We start from the raw sequence: 27,084 nt of genomic DNA on the forward strand, positions 1-27,084 counted from the left end.
ATGTCCGAAGGAGGATCCCGGAATGATGGGGATATTCTTATATATGCATATTGTTAATGTCGGTTACCAGGTGTTCAATCCATATGAATGATATTTTTGTCTCTATGCATGGGACGTATGTTTATGAGAAATGGAAATCTGAAATCTTGTGGTCTATTAAAATGATGGAAACGATTGTTTAAGTTAAACTAATGAACTCACCAACCTTTTGGTTGACACTTTAAAGCATGTTTATTCTCAGGTACGAAAGAAATCTTCCGCTGTGTATTTGCTCATTTTATAGATATTACTTGGAGTCATTCATGGCATATTTCAAAAGACGTTGCATTCGAGTCGTCGAGTTCATCAAGATTATTATCAAGTCAATTATAGTTGGATATATTATGAAATGGTATGCATGCCTGTCAACTTTCGATGTAATGAAAGTTTGTCTTTTCAAAAACGAATGCAATGTTTGTAAAATGTATCATATAGAGGTCAAGTATCTCGCGATGTAATCAACTGTTGTGAATCGTTTATAATCGATATGGACTTCGTCCGGATGGATTAGGACGGGTCTTCACATCTAGGATGTCTCGCAATAGCCCAATCATCATCTCCAACAACGAGTCCGATGGATCCTACTCCGAAAGATCTGTCCACACACCAACTTATGGACCCGTTTCCCCGCCATTTTCACCAACCCACCCAAACTATGTCCCTCCTAGTCCTCCACACTACCCTCATTTGGAAGAATCCCACACTAATGCTAACTATGATGGGGATGACGAAGAGGAAGAGTTTGTGGAGGAGATGATTGAAGAAGAAGAAGTCGAGGAAGAATCCAAGTCCGAGTCCCTTGTTCAAGGCAATGGCAACAATAGCGTACCGCGAAACCTTTCGACTATTCGTTCTCATCAAAGTTTCATAAACTACCCGCCCCCTACATACAACAGTACTGAAAGACCTGGGCTCAGTGATATAGAAATAGTGAATGCTGATCTCATGAGCTACACCAACCGATTTCAAGAATTTGCTCTCATGGCTACTCCCGAGTATCTAGGAATCCAATGCTACATTAATGGGTTGCCTAATGAAGTCCGAAGAGATTTTATCTTGGTGAACCCGAGCACCATACAAGAAGCTGCTTGCATGGCAAGCTATTTTATCGACAAACATAAGGAGAAAGAAGGTGCAAAAAGGAAGAGAGAAGGAATGGAGCGAGGAAATTCAAAAAGCAAATTCAACAAGTTGTATAAGGGAAAACGTCCCTATTGCAAGAGATGTGAGAAACATCATAAAGGATGGTGTGAGGCCAAGTGCACCAAGTGCAAGAATGTGGGTCACGTAGCCAAGACTTGTAGAGTTGTTACTCCATCAGCCAAAACTCCAGCCACAAAGGCAAATGCAACCGTTCCTACTTGCTATAACTGTGGAGGAGTAGGGCATTTCAAAAATCAATGCTTGGATAAGAAGAAGAATGAAGAGGCACAATGAAGAGTTTTTGGAAACCACTAGAGACATTTAAATTTTCATAGTATTCTTTATGTTACCATTTAGTACTTTTACAATTTGGAAGAATTCGTTAAGTTTCTGTAATACTCTGGTTAATTTCTTTTAAATGAATGAATGATGTTATTTTCTTTCCTTTCATTTTCCATTGAATCATTCACCTCGAAGAAGATGAATATTGACTAGATGACATAGTAGTAACCTTATGGGGTGATAAAAGTATGATTTAGAATAATATAATGACACTTGATCAACGTCATTATATTATGATAAGTCATACATAAATCCTAATGGATCATGATGGGAATAAGATTTGATCAACCTTAGGACCACTGTGTACCATTACATACTCCTTATCACTATATTGTCAACTAAAAATATCAACCCTAGATATTATATATCTTTTACTTATCAATTATCCACGCCCGATGCTGTACCTATTGCATAGGTTCCATACCGCTTAGCTCCATTCGAAATGAAGGAATCATTCAATCAACTCCAAGAAGTTTTGGAAAAAGGTTGCATTCATCTTAGCTTGCCTCCGTGAGGAGCACCCGTTCTTTTCATTAAGAAAGGTGGCACGTTGAGAATATGTATTAATTGCCGAGAACTCAACAAGCTAACCATCAAGAATCGTTATCCATTCCCGCTTATTGATGACATGTTTGACCAACTGCAAGGGTCAAGTATCTATTCGAAACTTGATCTTAGGTCGGGTTATCATCAATTGAGAGTCAAGGAAACCAATTTTTCTAAGACTACTTTCCTAACTCGTTATAGACACTATAAGTTTCTTGTCATGCCTTTTGGTTTAACCACTGCTCCTGCTGTATTCATGAATCTTATGAACCATGCATGCAAATCCTATCTTGATAAATTCGTGATAGTCTTCATTGATGACATCTTAATCTATTCCAAGAGCGAGAGAGAGCATGAGCAACCTCTGCGATTTATTTTAGAGCTCTTAAAGAACAAACAAATGTATGCCAAGTTTTCCAAGTGTGAACTTTGGCTACAAATCGTACAATTCCTAGGACATGTAGTTAATGATGAAGGAATACATGTCGATCCTATAAATCACCGCTATTCAGAAATTTTTCAAGAACTAGTCATGGATGAAGTCCATAGGACTAGATATTCTAATCACCTAGGCTCTTTAGCTGAAATTTCATACAGTATCCACTCTCATTCAAGTAGGTCCCCACTTTAATTAAGTGTAGACTTTGCTTTAACAAAACGATGACCGAATGATAATTTTTAGTCAACACTTCCTGTTAAATAAAGTGCATACATTTGACATCTCAAATCTTAAAAAGTGTTCTATTGATGACATCCCCATCTATTCTCAAACGTTGATGCATCCGAGAAGTCCTACTGAAACTTCGGGACGAAGTTTAAATTAACGGGGAGGTACTATAGCAACCCACATTTTTCCATCATGAAAATTCCCAAAATACCCTTAGGGTTTTTCAATTGTTCCTCCGTGTAATCGATTTAGGGTTGTTATCCATTTCGACAACGAACATTTATACTTTCATTAAATGATCGTAACTATTATAAAATCCTAATATAATTTAAAACCCTAAACCTAACCTTATCTATTAACTACTAAACCCTAACCCCATTTAATATTGAATATTTAAACCCTAACCTTAATACTAAATAAATAATATAAACAATAAGTCATAAATTAAAATGTGACAATATAAGATTTAAACAAATGAGAATATATATATAAACTAAATAGAAGTAAATGTAAAATTAATAAAAGTTAGGGTCTAATAATTAATAAAAATGTAATTAAACTAATTATAACCTTAATAAAAATAATAATAATAATAATAATAAAATATATATATATATATATATATAAATAAATAAAGAATGCCGTATAAAAAAAATATATAAATACATAAGATCATAAGTATATCGACTGTATATATTTTTGTTAGGGATTCATAAGCTTGATCACTAAGTTTTTGGCAAATCCAAGATTAACTCAAATCCTTTCCTTGATCTCCAAGAAGTTGAAGGCAATTAGGAAACCCAAATTATCTATATAACCATCGTGATTTTTCCAAGTTAATTCAACACAAATCTGCTGCAAAATAAGTCGACTAGTTTTCTGCTTTCCCTCCCTTATCAGTCAACTTTTATTCAACCTGCAATCCAGCCTGTTTTCACCCTCCTGCAAATCGACAAAACCCATCAAAACATCCCTACAATCGCCTGCTGTAATCTTCTGTTATTGCTGCTCGTTTCTGCTGCTATTCCTACTGTGATTGACGAGCTAAAACAGTCCAAGAATCGTCCTTAGTTGCCTACTTGTTTCTGTTGCTGCTATCGTGACCAAGACAGCCCCTAATCGCCATTAAACCTGCACAATTCGTCCCTTTTTCCTGCTGCTAAACCTGCTGAATCTGCTGCAGTTGTTCGTGATTAAAAGAGACCCAAAACAGTCCCTTAATCGCTGTTGCTACTGCTGTGTTGCTGTGGGTTCAATCGAACCAGGTCAGACCCAAAAGACCTCTATTTGGGTCGTGGTCTTGCTGTTGCTGCAGCTACTTGGATTCTGTCTCCTGTTCGCAAGCTCATCATCACCAATCCTTGAACTTTAAACCCTAAGGTAGTTCTTTAAAACCCTAGTTTAATTATGTGTTTAAATCAATTACTTTTAAGATGTTAATAAGTATTATGTTAAGTATTATGATTATGAATTATGAATGTGGTAAGGATAATTATAATTAATAATGTTAACGGTTATGATCAAAGTTAAAAGAATAGTTATAAGATTAAGCTTATGATTTTATGTGTTAAAAGTTGATAAAGAATATGAATATGACATAGGGTATGATTAATGAGATTTAACATGTTAGGTTTGTAAGGGTTATGTTAATATTAAGGTTAATACAAATATAAGATTTATGATTTTATGTAGGTGAAGAAGTTAAAAGATTACGAATATGAAGTATGATTTTGATCAAGTATTATAATTAATGGTTAACAAGATGATAATGAATCAAGTATGATTATGAATATCATGTATGAGTAATTATAAGTATTATTGAATATGAAGTAAGATCTTGATTTAGGTACAATCATGATGAATAAGGTTAAAAGATTAAGAAGGTTATGAGTTATAAGATTGTGAAAATTAAAAAGTTTATGATTTAATGTTATTAGGTTAATGAATATAACTAGTAATTATGTTAAAAGTTATGATTTTATGTGGAGAGTTATTAATTAGTTAGTAAAGATAGTTAAAGGCTATGATTTGATATTGGCTAGAACGACTACTAGTTATTAAGTTAAGAACTTATGATTTTATGTTAAGCTATAGAGATTTTGATTAAAAAAAAAAATTTAGGTTAAGATTATGGATTAGTAAAGTGATCATGGTGTACGTGCATGTATGCATGCATACATACGTATGTGCAAGTATACACTGTATGTATATGTGTGTGTGTGTATATGTGAATATATGCATACGTGTATATGTATGTGTATATAAGTATGTATATGTACGTGTGAATGTATGTATGAAAGTTCATTATGTAAGATACATAAGTTAGTAAACCTAATTATAACAAGAAGTAACAAGTATATGTTTATGTACCATCTTACACTACTATATATGTAACACCTACACTTACTAACACATATGTATCATATAGTTAAAAATAAATACATGTATAATGAATAAAGAATATATATGTAATGTATTGTATCACATAGATAAAATTATATATGTAACACATAATGATAACTTACTCAATAGTTGAATAATTAATGTAACTAATAATACTATTATTAGTATAACATGTACACTTAATTATATAGTAACACTTAATAAACACTAATTATATTATCACTCATATGAATATAACTTTCTCGAAATATAGTTTACTATATTAATAAACAAACTTTATGTCTATTAGACATTACCTAATCGAACATTATATCTCTAGGTTGAGATCCCTGATTACACACTCCGATCATATATCTTGCGTGGAATATCTATCTGCTGTTAAGGTGAACTTCATAGCCCCTCTTTTACTATTTCTTAACTGTTTTATAAACTTTGGGGTGAGACACATGCTTGTTTTTAAACTGTTTTTATGATTAGACACAAGAACTCAAAATTTATCTATTACATGTTGTTTGTTAACAACAACGGTCACTGCTAATATAATTCGTTATATTAGTAAACATACTTTGTCTGTTGGCAATACCGGTCACTGCTAATATAATTCGTTATATTAGTAAACATACTTTGTCTGTTGACAATAACGGTCACTGCTAATATAATTCGTTATATTAGTAAACATACTTTGTCTGTTGACAATAACGGTCACTGTTAATATATTCATTATATTAATAAACAAACTTTATCGGTCACTGTTAATATATTCATTATATTAATAAACAAACTTTATCGGTCACTGTTAATATATTCATTATATTAATAAACAAACTTTATCGGTCACTGTTAATATATTCATTATGTTAATAAACACACTTCATTCTATTGATTGATTTTATATCAGTCAACCCTAAACTAAATCTTTTGGTCTAAAAACTTGTTATAATTATTAAAGCTATGTTGTTCACTCAACCATTTTGGTTGACACTTTAAGCATGTTTTATCTCAGGTGAAGATTGCTAAAGATTATTTGCTTTTTGGACTTTGCTGCTTTTGGAGTCCGCATATATACATTCATATTATTGCATTAAAACATTTATTGTAATGACATAACACTTTCCGTTGCTTTAATACATTGGTAATCAATTAAAACGTCTCATATAGAGTCGTTCTCGCTTATACATACTTGTGTTGTGATATTGTGATGTCATATCTTCCCCGGCCCTTTTTGGGGGTATGACACAAATCTCCCATTCCAAGAAACGAAGAAAAATGTGAACAAGAAGTTCAAATAGAAGTGAAAGAACCTAGAAAAGAACACCCGAAAAAGGTTTACAAACCAACTCGACTTACTAAAGCAGGAGACCCGAGCGAATTTATCATTTCTTGCTTGCTTAATGATGGTGCTATATATAATGGACTCGCAGATTTAGGAGCAAGTGCAAATATTATGCCTCTTTCCTTATACAAAAGATTAGGTATGTGTAAATTAAAACCAACCAAAATAGGTGTTCAATCATTTGACCTAACCATTAAACACCCGGTTGGAATAGCAAGTAATTTACTTGTTAACGTGGGAAGTTTGACCTTTGTTGCAAACTTCATAGTGATTAATATGGAGGAAAACCTTGATATTCCTCTAATTTTAGGTCGCCCATTTTTAGCAACCACCGAGGCGTTCATTGATGTAAGAGAAGGTAGAATGACACTTAGGGATGATGATAAATCGATCACCTTTGTGAACCGAAAGTTTAGATCTCCACCAACCAAAACTGTTAGACCAATAAAAACACATAAGTGTGGGGAAGATGAAGAAACACTTAATGATGATCCGATCACAAAGAACCCCGTTGATGATACGAAATTAGATGAACCCGTTTTTAATAGTTCAACGAAGAAACTTTATAAACGGATTCACGATGCTAAGATTAAGGAAAACTTTAAGTTATGTAACCGATTAGTATCCAATTTATTGCCAAAAGAAAAGGCAATGTTAGTTGAATTTGTGAAAGTTACGGAGGAAATCAACAAATGGATTGAAGCAAAAATCAGAGATATACAAGTTGTTGATGATCCAATTAACAATGAAGTTAATCACAATTTCAACACCACATCTAACTAAGTGTGGGGAGGTTCGAATCTTTTTAGGGTAACATGTATTTCTGTTAGAGTTAGATATTCTGTTTTCCTGTAGTTCTCGAAAATGGAATCCGAATGGTCTTTCCCTAGCAGACCCTAAAGAACTAGTCTTCTCCCCCCATTCTGAATTTTTATTTTTTTTAGGTTTTACGAGATGAAGAATTCCTGTGAACTAAACCATGGTCTAATGCTACACGCTTTGATCACTAAACGTAATAATGACACACTCCCGAGTGACTTGGTATCAGTAATAAGAGCCAAATTGGACAGAGTAAGAAAAGAACTCAGAAACGATCATAATAAGTTACATTTTGGTAAAGGAAAATCAAAATCCGCAGCGAAAAGAAGAGTACGACACCTTGAAAGATGTCACAAATGCAGAAAATGGTCACACGAAGGAAAATGCTCGACGAATCAGACATATTCCAATACCGAGTTCGTTACTTTATGCAGAGAAGGACCGTTCATATGTTTCGAAGAAAAATCGTTGAATGCTCGAGGTTACGCCTATGTATCTATGGAAAATCAATTAGTCCAACTATCTTATGAGTGGGCTAAAGCAGGTCTCTGAGAATTCTATCTCATAGGTAAGTATGTACAGTTTTTATTTTTATTTTTATTGCTTTTAACCTTTTGATAATAAACGCTGAATCGTTCGCTATAAAGTATTAAATTGGTATTCAATAAAATTAGGTTCTGCAACTGAAATTATTGATATCATACAAAAATTTATTACATCACTGCGAAATTTACCGTTTATTCTTAAGGTATAAATATCTTTAATCAATCAAACCAAAATATTTCAGAAATTCGTCAGGAGTAAAACTAGGTAATATAGCCGAAATTACTTTACCGAAAAGAGGGGCGTAGATTTTTGATAATATTTGATTGATTAAAGTGGGATAAAAGACCAAAAAGATTTTTCATTTTAATTTTTACCTTATTTTTAAAATTAATATATAAATATTAAATTATTAATGTAAACTTTTTAAAATCAATATATTTAAGTTTTTAAGTATTTTAAAAATTAATATTTTTAATATAAGTTTGTATGTATAAAAACAAAAATATAATATAAATTTGGTGTGAATTTTTAATATTAATAATATGAATTTTTTATGCATTTTAAATTTAAGTTGGTGTGAATTTAAAAACAAAAATTTACTTTATTTCATTAAGTTAAAAATTTGATATTTAAAATTCATCGTGAGTTGAAAACTAGGTTGTTGAACCAAAATTGCTTTACCCGAGGGAGGGACGAGAAATTTTATTATCATTATTTTTAATCTTATTGAATTAAAGTATGCCAAAAACATTAAAAAAAACTAAAAATCTTTGTTTTTAAAACAAACGCCAATATGTTTGGAAACTTTGGTAAAATTTAATCAATTTTCTACGCTAATCACCCTCAATAATTTAAATTGTTACTGATTTCTTGCAAATGAGGGCATTGCAAGATCTTAAGTGGATGGCCACCGACACTTCCTGTGAAGGGAGCCACCCGGGTTCGATTCTTGGCACAACCATCTCGTTCAAAAAGAGAGCTCACCTGAGGTTTCTTTTCCTGGTAACCGTGAGGGTCGGCTTGCGGCTTACTCGGTGGTTTACTTGCTGCGTTGGGGCCAATGTGCCTGCTTCGTAGTTGGGGTTCCACCGTTAACAAAAAAAAAAAAAGATCTTAAGTGTGGGAAGGGGTTAAATTCTTTCGGATTTTTAAAATTTTAACTTATAGACTTGGTTACCATTAAAAATACTAGTAACGCAGTAGTTGTATTAGAATCTAGTGCTCTCTGATAATAAAGAATAGTCATAGTCTTATATACTGACTACCCAATTCTAGTAAAATTTTTCAAAATTTTCAAATAAATGAATTCAAAATCATGTTTATACATATTTATGAACGATAAAACTAGGTGTTAACACCGAAATTATTGTTACCTCGGAAAGGACATAAATTGAGAAACAACCCAAAATGTTAGAATTCATTTAAAATGGAATAGAGGACAATAAAAAGGCAAAGAAATGAAAATAAAAGCCAAGTGTGGGAAAAAAATTACCAAGTTATTTAGAACATATATCACATATTTTTGTACAAATAATTGAAGATACTTTTGTTTTGGACAAAATTAACCGTTTTACCCGGTAAATTGTAATATATTTGAAAGAAAAGATGGATCTACACGATGAATCAATTCCATCATTGAAAGAAAGTAAAGTCTTCCAAAAAAGACACGCGCTTCTTGATTTAGGTCAGGAAGTTGTCGTCCAGACCAGTTGTAGAGTCTACGAAAAATCTTGAAAAGTTTTCTCGAAAATCAGCTGGAAATCCACGGACCTCAGCATCAAACAAGGTCGCCAAGTGGTCAGACTTATCCTAACCATGAGAGGATCTGTCTCGTAAAATGGGGAGGGCGCCGTGCAAATTAGCTTGATAAGACTAATGAATCAGATCCCCAGAAAGGATAATCTCCTTAAAGATCAAAAAAATCAGCTTTTAAGACTGATATTACTCAATCCTTGAGATTGACCTTAAAGATTGAGAATTACAAACTCATGGAATTCGATGATATCTAAACTCGAGCTTGAACGAGAAAATATTTTGATCAAATTACAAACCGATTTGTTTTTTGAAAAACCATTTTTAATGCGTTCATTACCATTGAACATAAAATCCTAGGAATTCACCTGGAATTCATTAGGTCACCTGAACCAAATCGGGTGTCAACCGTAAGAACGGTGGTTGCATAGCATGGTCGAAGACAGGACTTTGTGCCAAACTGAAAAATTATAGGGTGAGCTTTAATATTGCTCCTACAAAGGATAGTAATTGCATCCGACATGATATAGACCATAATCAAAAGCATATCACGGGACATTACCTTAACAGTTGCTTGTTAAACGCTTTGCTTTACAACCGGACGGTAGTTTACCGAAAGGTAATATACGGAGCAAGTATACTGGACGTGTTGCTTTCTCAATACAAGGTTAGCAAGTGGGTGACACAAAACCATAAGTTTTGAGCTAAAATTTTAAAAATCTGAAACCCACCAAACCCACAAAAACAATTTGCAAACACCGGTGAAGGGTTATTCCGGAAAACTTATCTAGGGTAAAAGCTAGATCGTATTTTCAAAAGATCAAATGTTTTCATAAAGATCCAATTTCCTTAAGGATCTAAATTTTTATAGTCATGTGGGACTGTAAACCACATCGTTACTACCATTGTTCATACCGCCGTATAAAAATCACTGATGTACAAAGTGTGAAGAATAAAAAAGTGATTCTAGTATTTTTATTTCAAGACTATATTGCTTGAGGACAAGCAACGCTCAAGTGTGGGAATATTTGATAATGCTAAAAACGAACATATATTTCATAGCATTATCCCTCAAGAAAGACAAGCTTTTACTTGCAAATTGTTCTATTTACAAGTGATATTCGTTTAAATAATAAAAGGTGAAGACAAAAGACAGATTCGACGAATTGAAGACGCAAACGACCAAAAAGCTTAAAAGTACAAATCACAATCAAAGTGGTTCAAATTATTGGTGAGAAACGTCTCAAAATTACAAGAGTACAAGACGCGAAACGCAAAATACAAGATATTAAATTGTACGCAAGGACGTTCGAAAATCCAGAACCGGGACCAAAGACAACTCTCAACGCTCGACGCAACGGACTAAAAATTACAAGTCAACTATGCACATAAATATAATATAATATTTAAATAATTCTTAAAATTATTTATATATTATATTATTTATTAAAAGCGTCGACAAGCAAATGGCCAAAAGTTGGTGAGCTGGAAGGCGTGCCTTCGCGATCTCGGAGCTGGAAGGCACAATTGCTTCGCGATAGCGGAGCAGCCAGGACAAAAATGCCTATAAAAGCTCGAGCTTTCTGCCGAGTTTGAGATACCATCTATCTATCTCTCACTCGTAATATATATATATATATATATATATATATATATATATATATATATATATATATATATATATATATATATATATATTATAATTTTAATTTTAATTTTAATTTTTAATTTTAAATTCTAATAATAAGGGTATGTTAGCGAATGTTGTAAGGGTGTAAGTCAAAATTCTGTCCGTGTAACGCTACGCTATTATTAATCATTGTAAGTTATGTTCAACCTTTTTAAATTAATGTCTCGTAGCTAAGTTATTATTATGCTTATTTAAGCCGAAGTAATTTTGATGTTAGACTAAATATTAAAGACGGGATAATTGGGTTTTGGACCATAATTGGGGTTTGGACAAAAGATCGACACTTGTGGAAATTAGACTATGGGCTATTAATGGGCTTTATATTAACTAAACGATACCTCGTTAATTTAATATAAAGGTTATGATTTGACGTATCTATATATAACCACATACGCTTAATCGGGTAAGATGAGCGAGATATTTATAAGTACGAATTATTGTTCATTTGATCGGACACGGGGATGATTTAATAGTTACTAGACTCATTAAAACAGGGGCGGATTACATTCAAGGGTAATTGGTGTAATTGTTAATAAAGTATTAAAACCTTGGATTACACACAGTCGATAACCTGGTGTATTCATTAAACAAAGTATTAAGACCTTGTTACAGTTCGAATCACCAATTAGTTGGAATATTTGACTTCGGGTATAAGGATAATTTAACGAAGACCCTCGCACTTTATAATTATGACCGATGGACTATTATGGACAAAACCGTATGGACATATCAAATAATACAGGGCAAAGGACAACTAACCCATGGTAATAAATTAAAATCAACACGTCGAACATCATGATTACGGAAGTTTAAATAAGTATAATTCCTTTATTTTATATCTCATCGTACTTTTATTTACTGTCATTTTATTTATCGCACTTTTAATTTATTGTACTTTTAATTATCGTCATTTACTTTATACTTTAAATTAAGTTATATTTTGCATTAGGTTTTAATTGTGACTTAAGTTTTAAAATCGACAAACCGGTCATTAAACGGTAAAAACCCCCAAAGTTACCTATAATTACTATATATCACTAAATCTAGTTTAACTACTTTATTAACTAATTTGACCTAGTAAGACACCCAATAATAGTGTCCACGGATCGACCTCCCGGACTTTACCTTAGCTATATTATTACACGATAGGTATACTTGCCTTTTGTGCTTTAATTTAATTTAGGTGATTTCATGTAGTAAATAAATATAAAACTGATAGCCGTTTCATACACACCCTTTAGAACACATCAAATACCAATCTCTATTATCTCTGATAGGGATGGCAGATTTGTCTCTAGGTTTTGGCAAACGCTACAACAAGCATTGGGGACTCGTCTAGACATGAGTACTGCCTATCATCCACAAACTGATGGGAAAAGTGAAAGGATGATACAGACTCTTGAAGACTTGCTACGAGCATGTATTATTGATTTTGAAAACAGTTGGGATCGACATCTACCGTTAGCAGAATTTTCCTACAACAACAGTTACCACTCGAGTATTGAGATGGCACCATTTGAGGCACTTTATGTGTGACGACCCGAAAATTTCCGACTAAATTTAAACTTTATCTTTATATTATTCTGACACGATAAGCAATGTTTGTTAAGTTAAATCTCAAGGATTTTAAACTATGTTTATACATTCATTTAAACCTCGACCAAATTCCAATGATTCACGAACCATTAAATGAACATATATGAATATGTATGTATATGTGTATATGTTATAAATTGAAAATGTCAACAAAGTGTTTAAACGTATAATGCTTTATATGAACGTATTTGTTTCAATATGATTATCGACGAAATTAAAAAATATATATTAAATGATTGGATTATCAGAAACATTGAATTATGATTACAAGTCTCTGTTGAGAGGTCCACTATGATTTGAGAAAATCTATTCCTCTTAACGATATTCAGAATAATTTGTAAAGCTATTTATAAATAAAAATAAAAAGTGTCATTTACGAAAGTTAGACAAAAGCTAGTGGAGAATTGGTTTCCATAATATTCTATTAATCTATTTTCAAATGTACAAAAACGTTTTCAGTTTAAAAAGAACTTTATTATTAAAATGTATATAACTTTTCTAAATATCTAGAATCACTTTTAACAACTCATTACTTAACCAGTATAATAAATATAACGATATTTATATTTTATTTCATTAAATATATATAACGATTTAAATTAATATTATATATATTTATACGCGTATTATACATACATAGTTTTTATACTTTTACTATACTTTTACTTTACCTTTACTTTAATTTTACTTTACTTTAACTTTAATAATTTACTTTAATAATTCATACTTTAATAATTCACTTTAATAATTCATACTTTAATAATTCACTTTAATAATTCATACTTTAATAATTCACTTTAATAATTCATACTTTAATAATTCACTTTAATAATTCATACTTTAATAATTCACTTTAATAATTCATACTTTAATAATTCACTTTAATAATTCAAAAATCTATTATAAATAGAATTCAATAGGTTTCATTATTTCATAGAAACTTGAAAATATATTTCTCTAAACTCTCTCAATCGATTTACATATATATATATATATATATATATATATATATATTTGCTCTGTATTATTTCAAGATATTATTAGTATACATAAAATATTACGACGGAGTGATGTCCGAGTGATTTCAAAATAGTTTTTTGAATGAGTCGAAGCTAAGAAAATTATGGGTTATAGCTATGGAGGTGATGGGTATGGTTCATGGGTATGCTCGTGAGGTCAATCTAGTGTTTATCATCTCCGTTGCGTCTACGTACTTTCCTGCAATATTGAATCTCAATATTGATACGTGAGCACTCATAACTTAACTTTTATATATCAATAGTGTATCCTTGACTAGTGATCGAGTATATAGGATTATGCATGCTTGTACATTCGATATTGTCCTTAGATAGGTTTGTTGAATCCTGAATTAGATACATATGCTACTGAGATAGGGTATATGATATGCATGTCATTGGAAAGCTAGCGAAAAATTAAGAACTTTTCATTTAGATATCGAATGGTTTCGATGAACGGATTTGAATTTATAGTCAACTGAATTTTAGTATTATTGTTAAAATGATTATTATTACTATCGTCGTTATTATTTTAATAGAAATATCATTGTTATTATAAAATATCATTATTACTATTATGTTAGTATTATCATTTTATCATAATAACATTTTTAGTAAATATAAATATTGTTATTTTTTTATAGAATAATAATAATTATTATTACAAAATAATACAACTTTTACTTATTATTATTATGATCAATATTATTTTATCAAATAAATAGGGGATACAAAGATATTTTTCACCACGCGTAATATAATTACATTAATAATACTTACCACTATAGTTTTACGATATTAAGTGAACTTTATAAATTTTACTACTTAAGATATATAAAAGTATATTTTATCATATATAAACGTTAATATAAAATTTTTATTAATAAATGACTTTTATTATTATAAAATCTAATAAATATATTTAAATATATAAAACGACTATAGTTAAGTTATATAATAAACACGTATAAATTTTAGAAGTCATTTTGGGTCAAGTTGACTTTTGTTGACTTTTGCATATTAGTCTCGAGCATTAGGACTGTGGTACACTATGACTTGACCAAAAATTGTTAGACAAATATTGACCAACATATAAATATATATAATTAATATAGGTTCGTGAATTCGAGGCCAACCTTGCACTTGTTAAATGACGTTATATGTATTTTTACTACGAAATACAGTATGGTGAGTTTCATTTGCTCCATTTTATATATATTTTTGGGACTGAGAATACATGCGCTGTTTTTTATAAATATTTTACGAAATAGGCACAAGTACTAAAACTAATTCTACGTGGGTTTAAACCAGAAATATACCCTTAGCTTGGTAACATTAAACTACTTGTCTATGTACGGTAGGCGCGAATCCTAAAGATAGATCTATTGGGCCTGACAAACCCCATCCTGACTATGGGATGCTTTAGTACTTCGAGGTTATTTTAAACACACCTGATCTGGTGTACTTCAGAGGGTAAAACATGAACGTAAAGGCTTGTTACCGGGTGCCTACAATTTATAGAATACTTTTATACACTTGTGAGTGTACATATATTTATAAACGGAAATCTTGTGGTCTATTAATATATTGAAATGATTGTTATGATAAACCTATGAACTCACCAACCTTTTGGTTGACACTTTAAAGCATGTTTATTCTCAGGTATTAAAGAAATCTTCCGCTGTGCATTAGCTCATTTTAAGGATATTACTTGGAGTCATTCATGGCATATTTTGAAAGACGTTGCATTCAAGTCATTGATTTCATCAGGATTATTATTATGTCAATTATAGTTGGATGTATTATGAAATGGTGTGCATGCCGTCAACTTTTGTTGTAAAGAAAGTTTGTCTTTTAAAACCGAATGCAATGTTTGTAAAATGTATCATATAGAGGTCAAAATACCTCGCGATGTAATCAACTATTGTGAATCGTTTATAATGTATATGAACGGGTCCTTTCAGTTGGTATCAGAGCGGTGGTCTTAGCAAACCAGGTCTGCATTAGTGTGTCTAACTGATAGTCGTTAGGATGCATTAATGAGCCTGGACTTCGACCGTGTCTGCATGTCAAAAGTTTTGCTTATCATTTTTGTCGGAAATTGCCTGCTTATCATTCTTAGTCTAGACACGTCTTACTGCATTGATTGCATGAATAGTGTATAGATAAAATTCATATCTTAGCGTATCTGCTAATCCATATCTTAGCGTATCTGTTACTGTAAACTTTGCCTGACATATCCCGTAATTTCCTCCGTAATCTACAAAATCTTTTGCGCTATATATATAGATATTCTATGTAATTAGAATACCACCCGATAGCCGAAAAATCATTTCATATCAAAAAATCCTTTATTCAATCGAACGAAATGGAATTCGTCATTAGTTCAAGTCCCTCGAATTTCGATATGGAATCCCACTCAAGCTCTGAAAGCAGTGTGACCGGAATGGATCAACCAATTAGCCATCATCTATTCTAGATGAATTGGGGATAGGTTCGTAGCCTCCTCAATAATTGAAGACAAGAAGAAGGTGATCCCTTCCATCCACCACATTGCCCTCTTGGCGATGAACCTGAAGCACTTACCGGCGAACCGGTCCGAAACACCATTTTCTCTCTCATTTCCAGAGTATCTCATCACGATTATATACTACATCAAATTCTAGATTTTATTTATCCGCTCGTCCAAACCGACAATCACCCCGGTGTAATAGAAGAAGTCAACGAGCTTCGCGCTCGAGTAGTGGCTTTAGAGAATATGGTGCAAGAGTTACAAACACCAACAAATAACGAAGTATTAATTCATAATTTCAATTTTATTGAATAAATACTCCGTAAAAGTTATGTAATTTCTAAAGTCTTTAAGGATTATTCAGTTCTAGTTTCAACCGTAAATCAAATGAGTTTAATTTAATATTAACTCATTAAATCTATGTTACATCTGAAGAAAATATGCACATATATATTTTCATAAAGACTGTAATAAAATTCTGTTGTACAAAATATTAATTGTGAATTTTTTTTAACGGGTACGTAATACCCGAGAGATATATAAATTCACAATTAATATGTTACATTTTTCGAATCTGATTAAGCAAATCATCAACTATACTCCCAAAATCTCACAACAATATACATTCTTGTATAGAAATCAAAACAACCATTCTCACCCAAATTTGATTACGCATTCTGATTTTGACAAATCAAAATCCAAGTCATGATTTAACAGAAGACATCACTCTTAGATTCCTACATCTTTCAAAGCTATACTTTGACTTCAAAACTGTGTTAGAACATCATATGTATATTAACGATTACAAACTGTGTTCAAACTCTCCGAAGTTTTCGAAGACACTTCAAACAATGAACAATCGAGATGATGATCCAACCACATATTACCCACATTTATGTACCTAAAAAGCTCTCGAAGCCAAAGTCATAGTTCGATGCGTATCCGTGTCAGACCCTTTGACATTTATTAGCTAAAATGACTTTTCAATTCCTTTTCAAAGTAGACAGTTTTATCACAGCTCCAGCAAGTCAACTTCGACTTTTCAGTCGGACTAGTCTTATTATAACTCAATAGATACGTTGCCCTTTCGTCATCGTTACTGGGGATCTTTCATATCTCGCCACCTTAGCAATAAACTTACCAACAACTTCAATTATCTTTGACTTTTCGAAAAATCATTATATTTATTGAAATCACATCATTTACTCATTCGCATCTTGTAACGAGAATTGTCATACGAATCATCTGAAAATAGTAACCAGTATTTTGAAATCTCGCAGCATGTCTACGCCAACAGTTATATGTGTACGTAAAACGTCTATCTCCTGGACTTACATACTTTGAATGTGAAGTTCTGAAAAATATTTTGAACTGCAAACTAGTTCTTGAAATGCTGACGAAGCATCAAAAACTGTAAACGATCTTAACAGTAAAAAGTTTGATGACAAAGAATAGTAAGGTAGTAAAGCTGAGAAAAAGAGAAGGTTTGGAACTGGAAAACGGATTGAACAGACTATGAAGGAGGCTGTGGACAAATCACAAAGACTAAATCTGCCTTCAAAGAATCCAAATGATTCAGTGCCTGCTAAAGTCATTAACGAATACCTTACTCTTTATTCTAAACCTTTACAGACAAATCTTCATCATCATCCATCAATATTAGAAATTCTAAGATATTATCATATCTTTCATTATAAATATCCGCGATATTTCTGAAGATATTTTCACAACTAATCTTATCTGAAGTCATTTATCTCTTTGCGCTATCAGTGTTACATCATATAAGAAACTATTAGTTTCTATATTCTATAAACTTTCAAGTTTAAATTATGAATGTTTTGAAGTAGTGTTGGGAACTGAAGCATGAGTTAGTATAATATAATGACACTTGATCAACGTGATTATATTACAGTAAGTCATGCTGAGTTTCTAATGGGACATGATGATTCACAGACCATGCCGTCATCATGTTTCATGTTACACGACTCTTGTATTCTATTTAATCTCTAAAAATATCAAGAATATATTTTCTTGATGATTCGGTCTTTTCAGGGTATTCTGGTAAATTAACAAATCAAGATCGTGCCATTACCATTTCCTTCTTAGAACATTAACTATGTTCATTCTGAAATTCATATCTGCGAATACTGGACCATTACAAACGTTGCTTAATCGCAAGAAGAAGAAACGAAAGGACAAAACTCCAAAATAGAAATTGGAGTATAAATCGCAGCAAATAGAAGGGAGCATTAACTGCGGATGTCAATGATTATAGAAGACAAAAGCAGGGGCTTTGAAATATAAGGGAAGATAAAAAACCCAACAACCACCCAAAAATTATAAACCGTATATATCGATGCATATAGCAATATAAAGACACGGAAGAACTAAAAACACTATAAAACCGAGAGTATAGTAGAAGTAAATAGATTCTTCCGGAGGCAGATGAAAAATAAGAACGACAGATATAAAAGTGAGGAGTATATCGAGAATCAGTATTGGATGAAGCATATTGACAAATACTTTAAAATATGAGTTGAGGGAGAAAGAATAGAAGGTGTGAGTTGTAAGAAAACGAAGAAGGTGGATTTATAGTGAAATACTCGACAGAGAAATCAAGATGGATTATCGTATTAATTCGAAGAGAATCATAATCTCCTTAATCACCGAAGCATCAAATCCAACATAGATTACAAAGATTTTCTTTAAATTCAGAGATCAATTGTGATGACGTCAAAAGATATGACGAATCACTATAATCTTATTTCCTTCATTTACGATAACTTCCCTCATACGCTTTGAGTAATCGAATTATTTTATCCATACTTCTTAGACATGATAAAACTTCATAATCGTCATAATAACATTCTCATTGTTAGCCATAACGACCTCTATCAAATTTCGGGGATGAAATTTCTTTAACGGGTAGGTACTGTGACGACCCGAAAATTTCTGACTAAATTTAAACTTTATCTTTATATTATTCTGACACGATAAGCAATGTTTGTTAAGTTAAATCTCAAGGATTTTAAACTATGTTTATACATTCATTTAAACCTCGACCAAATTCCAATGATTCGCGAACCATTAAATGAACATATATGAATATGTATGTATATGTGTATATGTTATAAATTGAAAATGTCAACAAAGTATTTAAACGTATAATGCTTTATATGAATGTATTTGTTTCAATATGATTATCGACGAAATTAAAAAATATATATATTAAATGATTGGATTATCAGAAACATTGAATTATGATTACAAGTCTCTGTTGAGAGGTCCACTATGATTTGAGAAAATCTATTCCTCTTAACGATATTCGGAATAATTTGTAAAGCTATTTATAAATAAAAATAAAAAGTGTCATTTACGAAAGTTAGACAAAAGCTAGTGGAGAATTGGTTTCTATAATATTCTATTAATCTATTTTCAAACGTACAAAAACGTTTTCAGTTTAAAAAGAACTTTATTATTAAAACGTATATAACTTTTCTAAATATCTAGAATCACTTTTGACAACTCATTACTTAATCAGTATAATAAATATAACGATATTTATATTTTATTTCATTAAATATATATAACGATTTAAATTAATATTATATATATTTATACGCGTATTATACATACATAGTTTTTATACTTTTACTATACTTTTACTTTACCTTTACTTTACTTTTACTTTACTTTAACTTTAATAATTCACTTTAATAATTCATACTTTAATAATTCACTTTAATAATTCATACTTTAATAATTCACTTTAATAATTCATACTTTAATAATTCACTTTAATAATTCATACTTTAATAATTCACTTTAATAATTCATACTTTAATAATTCACTTTAATAATTCAAAAATCTATTATAAATAGAATTCAATAGGTTTCATTATTTCATAGAAACTTGAAAATATATTTCTCTAAACTCTCTCAATCGATATATATATATATATATATATATATATATATATATATATATATATATATATATATATATATATATATATATTTGCTCTGTATTATTTCAAGATATTATTAGTATACATAAAATATTACGACGGAGTGATGTCCGAGTGATTTCAAAATAGTTTTTTGAATGAGTCGAAGCTAAGAAAATTATGGGTTATAGCTATGGAGGTGATGGGTATGGTTCATGGGTATGCTCGTGAGGTCAATCTAATGTTTATCATCTCCGTTGCGTCTACGTAATTTCCTGCAATATTGAATCTCAATATTGATACGTGAGCACTCATAACTTAACTTTTATATATCAATAGTGTATCCCTGACTAGTGCTCGAGTATATAGGATTATGCATGCTTGTACATTCGATATTGTCCTTAGATAGGTTTGTTGAATCCTGAATTAGATACATATGCTACTGAGATAGGGTATATGATATGCGTGTCATTGGAAAGCTAGCGAAAAATTAAGAACTTTTCATTTAGATATCGAATGGTTTCGATGAACGGATTTGAAGTTATAGTCAACTGAATTTTAGTATTATTGTTAAAATGATTATTATTACTATCGTCGTTATTATTTTAATAGAAATATCATTGTTATTATAAAATATCATTATTACTATTATGTTAGTATTATCATTTTATCATAATAACATTTTTAGTAAATATAAATATTGTTATTTTTTTATAGAATAATAATAATTATTATTACAAAATAATACAACTTTTACTTATTATTATTATGATCAATATTATTTTATCAAATAAATAGGGGATACAAAGATATTTTTCACCACGCGTAATATAATTACATTAATAATACTTACCACTATAGTTTTACGATATTAAGTGAACTTTATAAATTTTACTACTTAAGATATATAAAAGTATATTTTATCATATATAAATGTTAATATAAATTTTTTATTAATAAATGACTTTTATTATTATAAAATCTAATAAATATATTTAAATATATAAAACGACTATAGTTAAGTTATATAATAAACACGTATAAATTTTAGAAGTCATTTTGGGTCAAGTTGACTTTTGCATATTAGTCTCGAGCATTAGGACTGTGGTACACTATGACTTGACCAAAAATTGTTAGACAAATATTGACCAACATATAAATATATATAATTAATATAGGTTCGTGAATTCGAGGCCAACCTTGCACTTGTTAAATGACGTTATATGTATTTTTACTACGAAATACAGTATGGTGAGTTTCATTTGCTCCATTTTATATATATTTTTGGGACTGAGAATACATGCGCTGTTTTTTATAAATATTTTACAAAATAGACACAAGTACTAAAACTAATTCTACGTGGGTTTAAACCAGAAATATACCCTTAGCTTGGTAACATTAAACTACTTGTCTATGTACGGTAGGCGCGAATCCTAAAGATAGATCTATTGGGCCTGACAAACCCCATCCTGACTATGGGATGCTTTAGTACTTCGAGGTTATTTTAAACACACCTGATCTAGTGTACTTCAGAGGGTAAAACATGAACATTAAGGCTTGTTACCGGGTGCCTACAATTTATAGAATACTTTTATACACTTGCGAGTGTACATATATTTATAAACGAAAATCTTGTGGTCTATTAATATATTGAAATGATTGTTATGATAAATCTATGAACTCACCAACCTTTTGGTTGACACTTTAAAGCATGTTTATTCTCAGGTATTAAAGAAATCTTCCGCTGTGCATTAGCTCATTTTAAGGATATTACTTGGAGTCATTCATGGCATATTTTGAAAGACGTTGCATTCAAGTCATTGAGTTCATCAAGATTATTATTATGTCAATTATAGTTGGATGTATTATGAAATGGTGTGCATGCCATCAACTTTCGTTGTAAAGAAAGTTTGTCTTTTAAAACCGAATGCAATGTTTGTAAAATGTATCATATAGAGGTCAAAATACCTCGCGATGTAATCAACTATTGTGAATCGTTTATAATGTATATGAACGGGTCCTTTCATTATGGCAGAAAGTGCAGGTCTCCGATTTGTTGGAGTGAAGTGGGGAATAGACAAATTACGGGTCCAGAAATTATCCAAGAAACTACCGAGAAAATCATTCAAATTCAACAACGGTTGAAAACCCCTCAAAGTCGACAAAAGAGCTACGCGGACAGTAAAAGAAAGGATATAGAATTTAAAATTGGTGACATGGTCATGCTTAAGGTTTCACCTTGGAAAGGCGTTGTTCGATTTGGTAAACGAGGGAAATTAAATCCGAGGTACATTGGACCATTCAAGATTATTGATCGTGTCGGACCAGTAGCTTACCAACTTGAGTTACCTCAACAATTCGCGGGTGTACATAACACCTTCCACGTCTCGAATTTGAAGAAATGCTTTGCTAAAGAAGATCTCACCATTCCATTAGACGAGATTACAATTAACGAAAAACTATAATTCATTGAAGAACCCGTCGAAATAATTGATCGTGAGGTTAAAAGACTTAAGCAAAATAAAATACCAATCATTAAGGTTCGATGGAATGCTCGTAGAGGACCCGAGTTCACCTGGGAGCGTGAAGATCAAATGAAGCTGAAATACCCGCACCTATTTCCAGAAGATGCGTCAACACCTACAATAACTTAAAATTTCGGGACGAATTTTTTTTAACGGGTACGTACTGTAGTGACCCGAACTTTTTCATGATTATATATTAAATGAAATTGATATTTATATGATTAAATGTTTCCAAAATGTTAAGCAATCAAACTTGTTAAGATTTGATTATTTGAAATGAGTTTCATGTAGACAATTGACCACCCAGTTTGCCTGATGATTCAAGAACGTCATAACTTGTGATAATTATATAATCGTTTTATTTTTTTATGATGTAAATTTTTATTTTATGTATATATATATATATATATATATATATATATATATATATATATATAAGAAGAAATATAATTAAATCAAAGATGTACAAGTAAAACACTATTTGCTACATTAAAACACTATTTGCTACAGTAAAATACTATTTACTACAATAAAATATTATTTGCTACAGTAAAATACTATTTGCTACAGTAAACACAATTTACTCGTATTCAATCCGTATTCATACTCGTACAATACCCAGGCTCTAGACGTATATACTATTGGTATATACACTTTAATGATCAGCTCTTAGCAGCCTTAATGAGTCACCTAAACATGTGGGAACCATCATTTGGCAACTAGCATGAAATATCTAACAAAAATACAAACTAATGGAACCTTATATTCAAGGGTAGGATCACGTTTTTCTTCACCAACCATAACACTTTCATTTTTCAACTTTCATGCATCAAACTTATCTCTCGCTTGTTCTCTCTTGATGTTCTAAGTGTTCTTCATCACCTTCATCAAAATCTAGCTCAATCTAGCTCATAAATCCAAACCTAGATCAACTTACAAAACAACTACTCAAGAACACACCAAAAACACTTTCAAGTTTACTAGCTTACTTCCAATCTTGCAAATCCATTTCAAGTGATCATCTAATCTCAAGAAATCTTTCTTATTTACAGTAAGATATCTTTCTAATTCAAGGTAATAGTCATATTCAAACTTTGATTCAATTTCTATAACTATAACAATCTTATTTCGAGTGAAAATCTTACTTGAACTTGTTTTCGTGTCATGATTCTGCTTCAAGAACTTTCAAGCCATCCAAGGATCCTTTGAAGCTAAATCTATATTTTTCATTTCCAGTAGGTTTACCTACTAAAATTAAGGTAGTAATGATGTTTATAACATCATTCGATTCATACATATAAAACCATCTTATTCGAAGATTTAAACTTGTAATCACTAGAACATAGTTTAGTTAATTCTAAACTTGTTTGCAAATAAAGTTAATCCCTCTAACTTGACTTTTAAAATCAACTAAATACATGTTCTATATCTATATGATATGCTAACTTAATGATTTAAAACCTGGAAACACGATGAACACCGTAAAATCAGACATACGCCGTCGTAGTGAAACCGGGGGCTGTTTTAGGTTAGAAAAATAAAAAAACTATCTTAATCTTTGAATTGGAAGTTTGTTTTCTGGAAAAATGATATTTCATATGAACATGATACTATATCCAAAAATCATAGTTAAACTCAAAGTGGAAGTATGTTTTTCAAAATGGTCATCAAGATGTCGTTCTTTCGACGGAAATGACTACCTCTTTAGTAAATGACTTGTAACCTGTATTTTTGACTATAAACTTATACTTTTTCTGTTTAGTTTCATAAATTAAAGTTCATTATGAAACCTTAGCAACTTGAATCACTCAAAACGGATTTAAAACGAAGAAATTATGGGTAAAACAAAATTGGAAAATTTTACTTGTTGTAGCTACAAAAATTTTACAACAAATCTACACTAATCATATCCTAGCTAACTTATATTGTATTATACATGTATTCTAACATATATTATGTAATCTTGGGATACCATAGACACGTATACAATGTTCTGACATATCATATCTTCCCATATATATATATTATTTGGAACAACCATAAACACTATATATGCTGTAATGTTCGAGTTCGCTATACAGGGTTGAGGTTGATTCCAAAAATATATATACTTTGAGTTGTGATCTAGCCTGAGACGTGTATACACTGGATCATGGATTGATTCAAGATAATATATATCAATTTTTTCTGTACATATAACTTTGGACAACTAGTTGTAGGTTACTAACGAGGACAGCTAACATAACAAACTTAAATCATAAAAACGTAATAAAAAATGTTGTGAATATATTTCAATCATACTTTGATATATATGTACACATTTGTTATAGGTTCGTGAATCGACCAGTGGCCAAGTCTTATTTCCAACGAAGAAAAAATCTGTGAAAGTGAGTTATAGTCCCATTTTTAAAATCTAATATTTCTGAGATGAGAATACATGCAGTTTTATAAATATTTTATGAAATAGACACAAGTAATCAAAACTACATTCTATAGTTGGATTATCTAAATCGAATATGCCCCTTTTAGCTTGGTAACCTAAGAATTAGGGAACAGTACCCCTAATTGACGCGAATCCTAAAGATAGATCTATGGGCCTAACAAACCCCATTCGAGGTACGGATGCTTTAGTACTTCGATTTTTATACAGACGAGAGGATTCTGTTATACAGACGAGAGGATTCTGTTTTGGGGATATTCTATATGCATCTTGTTAATGTCGGTTACCAGGTATTCATCATATGAATGATTTTACCTTAATGCAGACGAGAGGATTCTGCTTGAGGATTATGTTTATAAAATGAAATCTTGTGGTCTATTATTGTTACAATTTGATATATATAGATTAAACCTATAACTCACCAACATTTTGTTGACGTTTTAAGCATGTTTATTCTCAGGTGATTATTAAGAGCTTCTGCTGTTGCATGCTAAATTAAGGACAAGAATTGGAGTCAGCATGCTTGTATAATATTGTTTAAAAACTGCATTCGAAGACTTAAGTTATTGTGTAATATTATTGTAAACCATTATGTAATGGTCGAGTGAAAACGCTATATTTTAGATTATCATTATTTGATAATCTTCGTAATGTTTTAAACCTTTATCGATAAAATAATAGTTATGGTTTGTTTTAAAAACGAATGCAGTCTTTGAAAAACGTCTCATATAGAGGTCAAAACCTCGCAACGAAACCAATTAATATGAAACGTTTATAATTGATATGAACGGGACATTTCAGAGATTCAAGTCTCAAGTCTATATTCCTTGAATACCCTTTTTTTAGGTTAACAAGTTGTATTGATTTAAACTTTTTTGCTCAGTTGGTCCTTCAAATATATATGAAATTGCAATTCGAGTCCCTCAATTTTTTTTGGATTTTCGAGTCCTTAAAATTGCAAAATTTTGCAATTCGAGTCCCTCCGTCTAACTTCCGTCTAAATTGGCCGTTAGCCTTTGACATGTGCCATGCATGTGAGGGTAATATCATCTTTTTACTCTTTTCTTTGACTTTTTTGCTTCGTTGGTCCTTCGTTTATACACAAAATTTCAATCCAAGTCCCTCAACTTTTTAATTCGAATTTTTATCTGTTTTTTTTATCTTTAATTCGTACTTTTTATGTTTGATCCAACTGAGAAATGGGTTTGTGCATAAAGCTTTTTACAAAACAAGTAGACAAAATAAAGAAAACTCACAAACCCGGCGATATGGAAGATCTGAGATCCAAATCCTATAATAATAATAATAATGGTAACAATATGCAAATGGAGCCTTATAATACCCACCAACCATCATCAAACTTTCAAGATTTTAGATGCCACCAGTGGCAGAGTATAGATAAGGCAGGAATGGGTATCTGCCCCATCTAGGTTTTGTCTTGTAACTATCATTTTATCATATGTTGGGCTTTAAATTTTTTTTTCGTCTTATTGCCCCATCCAAGCCCATCACAAAATTAGATATAAAGACCTTTAACTCCCAAACAAAACCCATTAAAAATTACTTCGTATTTAATACTAGACTTCAATTATAATTTCCAGTTAGGGGTTGAAACTTAAAACGACGCAAACACTGAAACACGCTCTTCTTCACAATTATGATTCAACATCTTGAATTAATTATTGTTTGACGTATATTTCTTAATTTCTATAGAATTTAACAGTACCTATTTTTTTACTTTTTTATTTATGCTTTATTAATACTTGCA

At 31.1% G+C, this 27,084-nt stretch overlaps 1 protein-coding gene across 1 annotated transcript in view; it reads left to right on the forward strand.

Moving 5' to 3' along the window:
- Positions 1–1,020: 1,020 nt before the first annotated feature.
- The window catches only part of LOC139864301 (uncharacterized), a 28,764-nt gene continuing 2,700 nt past the window's right edge, over positions 1,021–27,084 (forward strand). The window contains exon 1 of the mRNA XM_071852879.1: positions 1,021–1,134. Within this exon, the coding sequence (XP_071708980.1) occupies positions 1,021–1,134 (114 nt within the window). The remainder of the gene's footprint in view (positions 1,135–27,084) is intronic.

This window comes from Rutidosis leptorrhynchoides, chromosome 8, assembly GCF_046630445.1.
Source record: "Rutidosis leptorrhynchoides isolate AG116_Rl617_1_P2 chromosome 8, CSIRO_AGI_Rlap_v1, whole genome shotgun sequence".
Taxonomy (NCBI): Eukaryota; Viridiplantae; Streptophyta; class Magnoliopsida; order Asterales; family Asteraceae; genus Rutidosis; species Rutidosis leptorrhynchoides.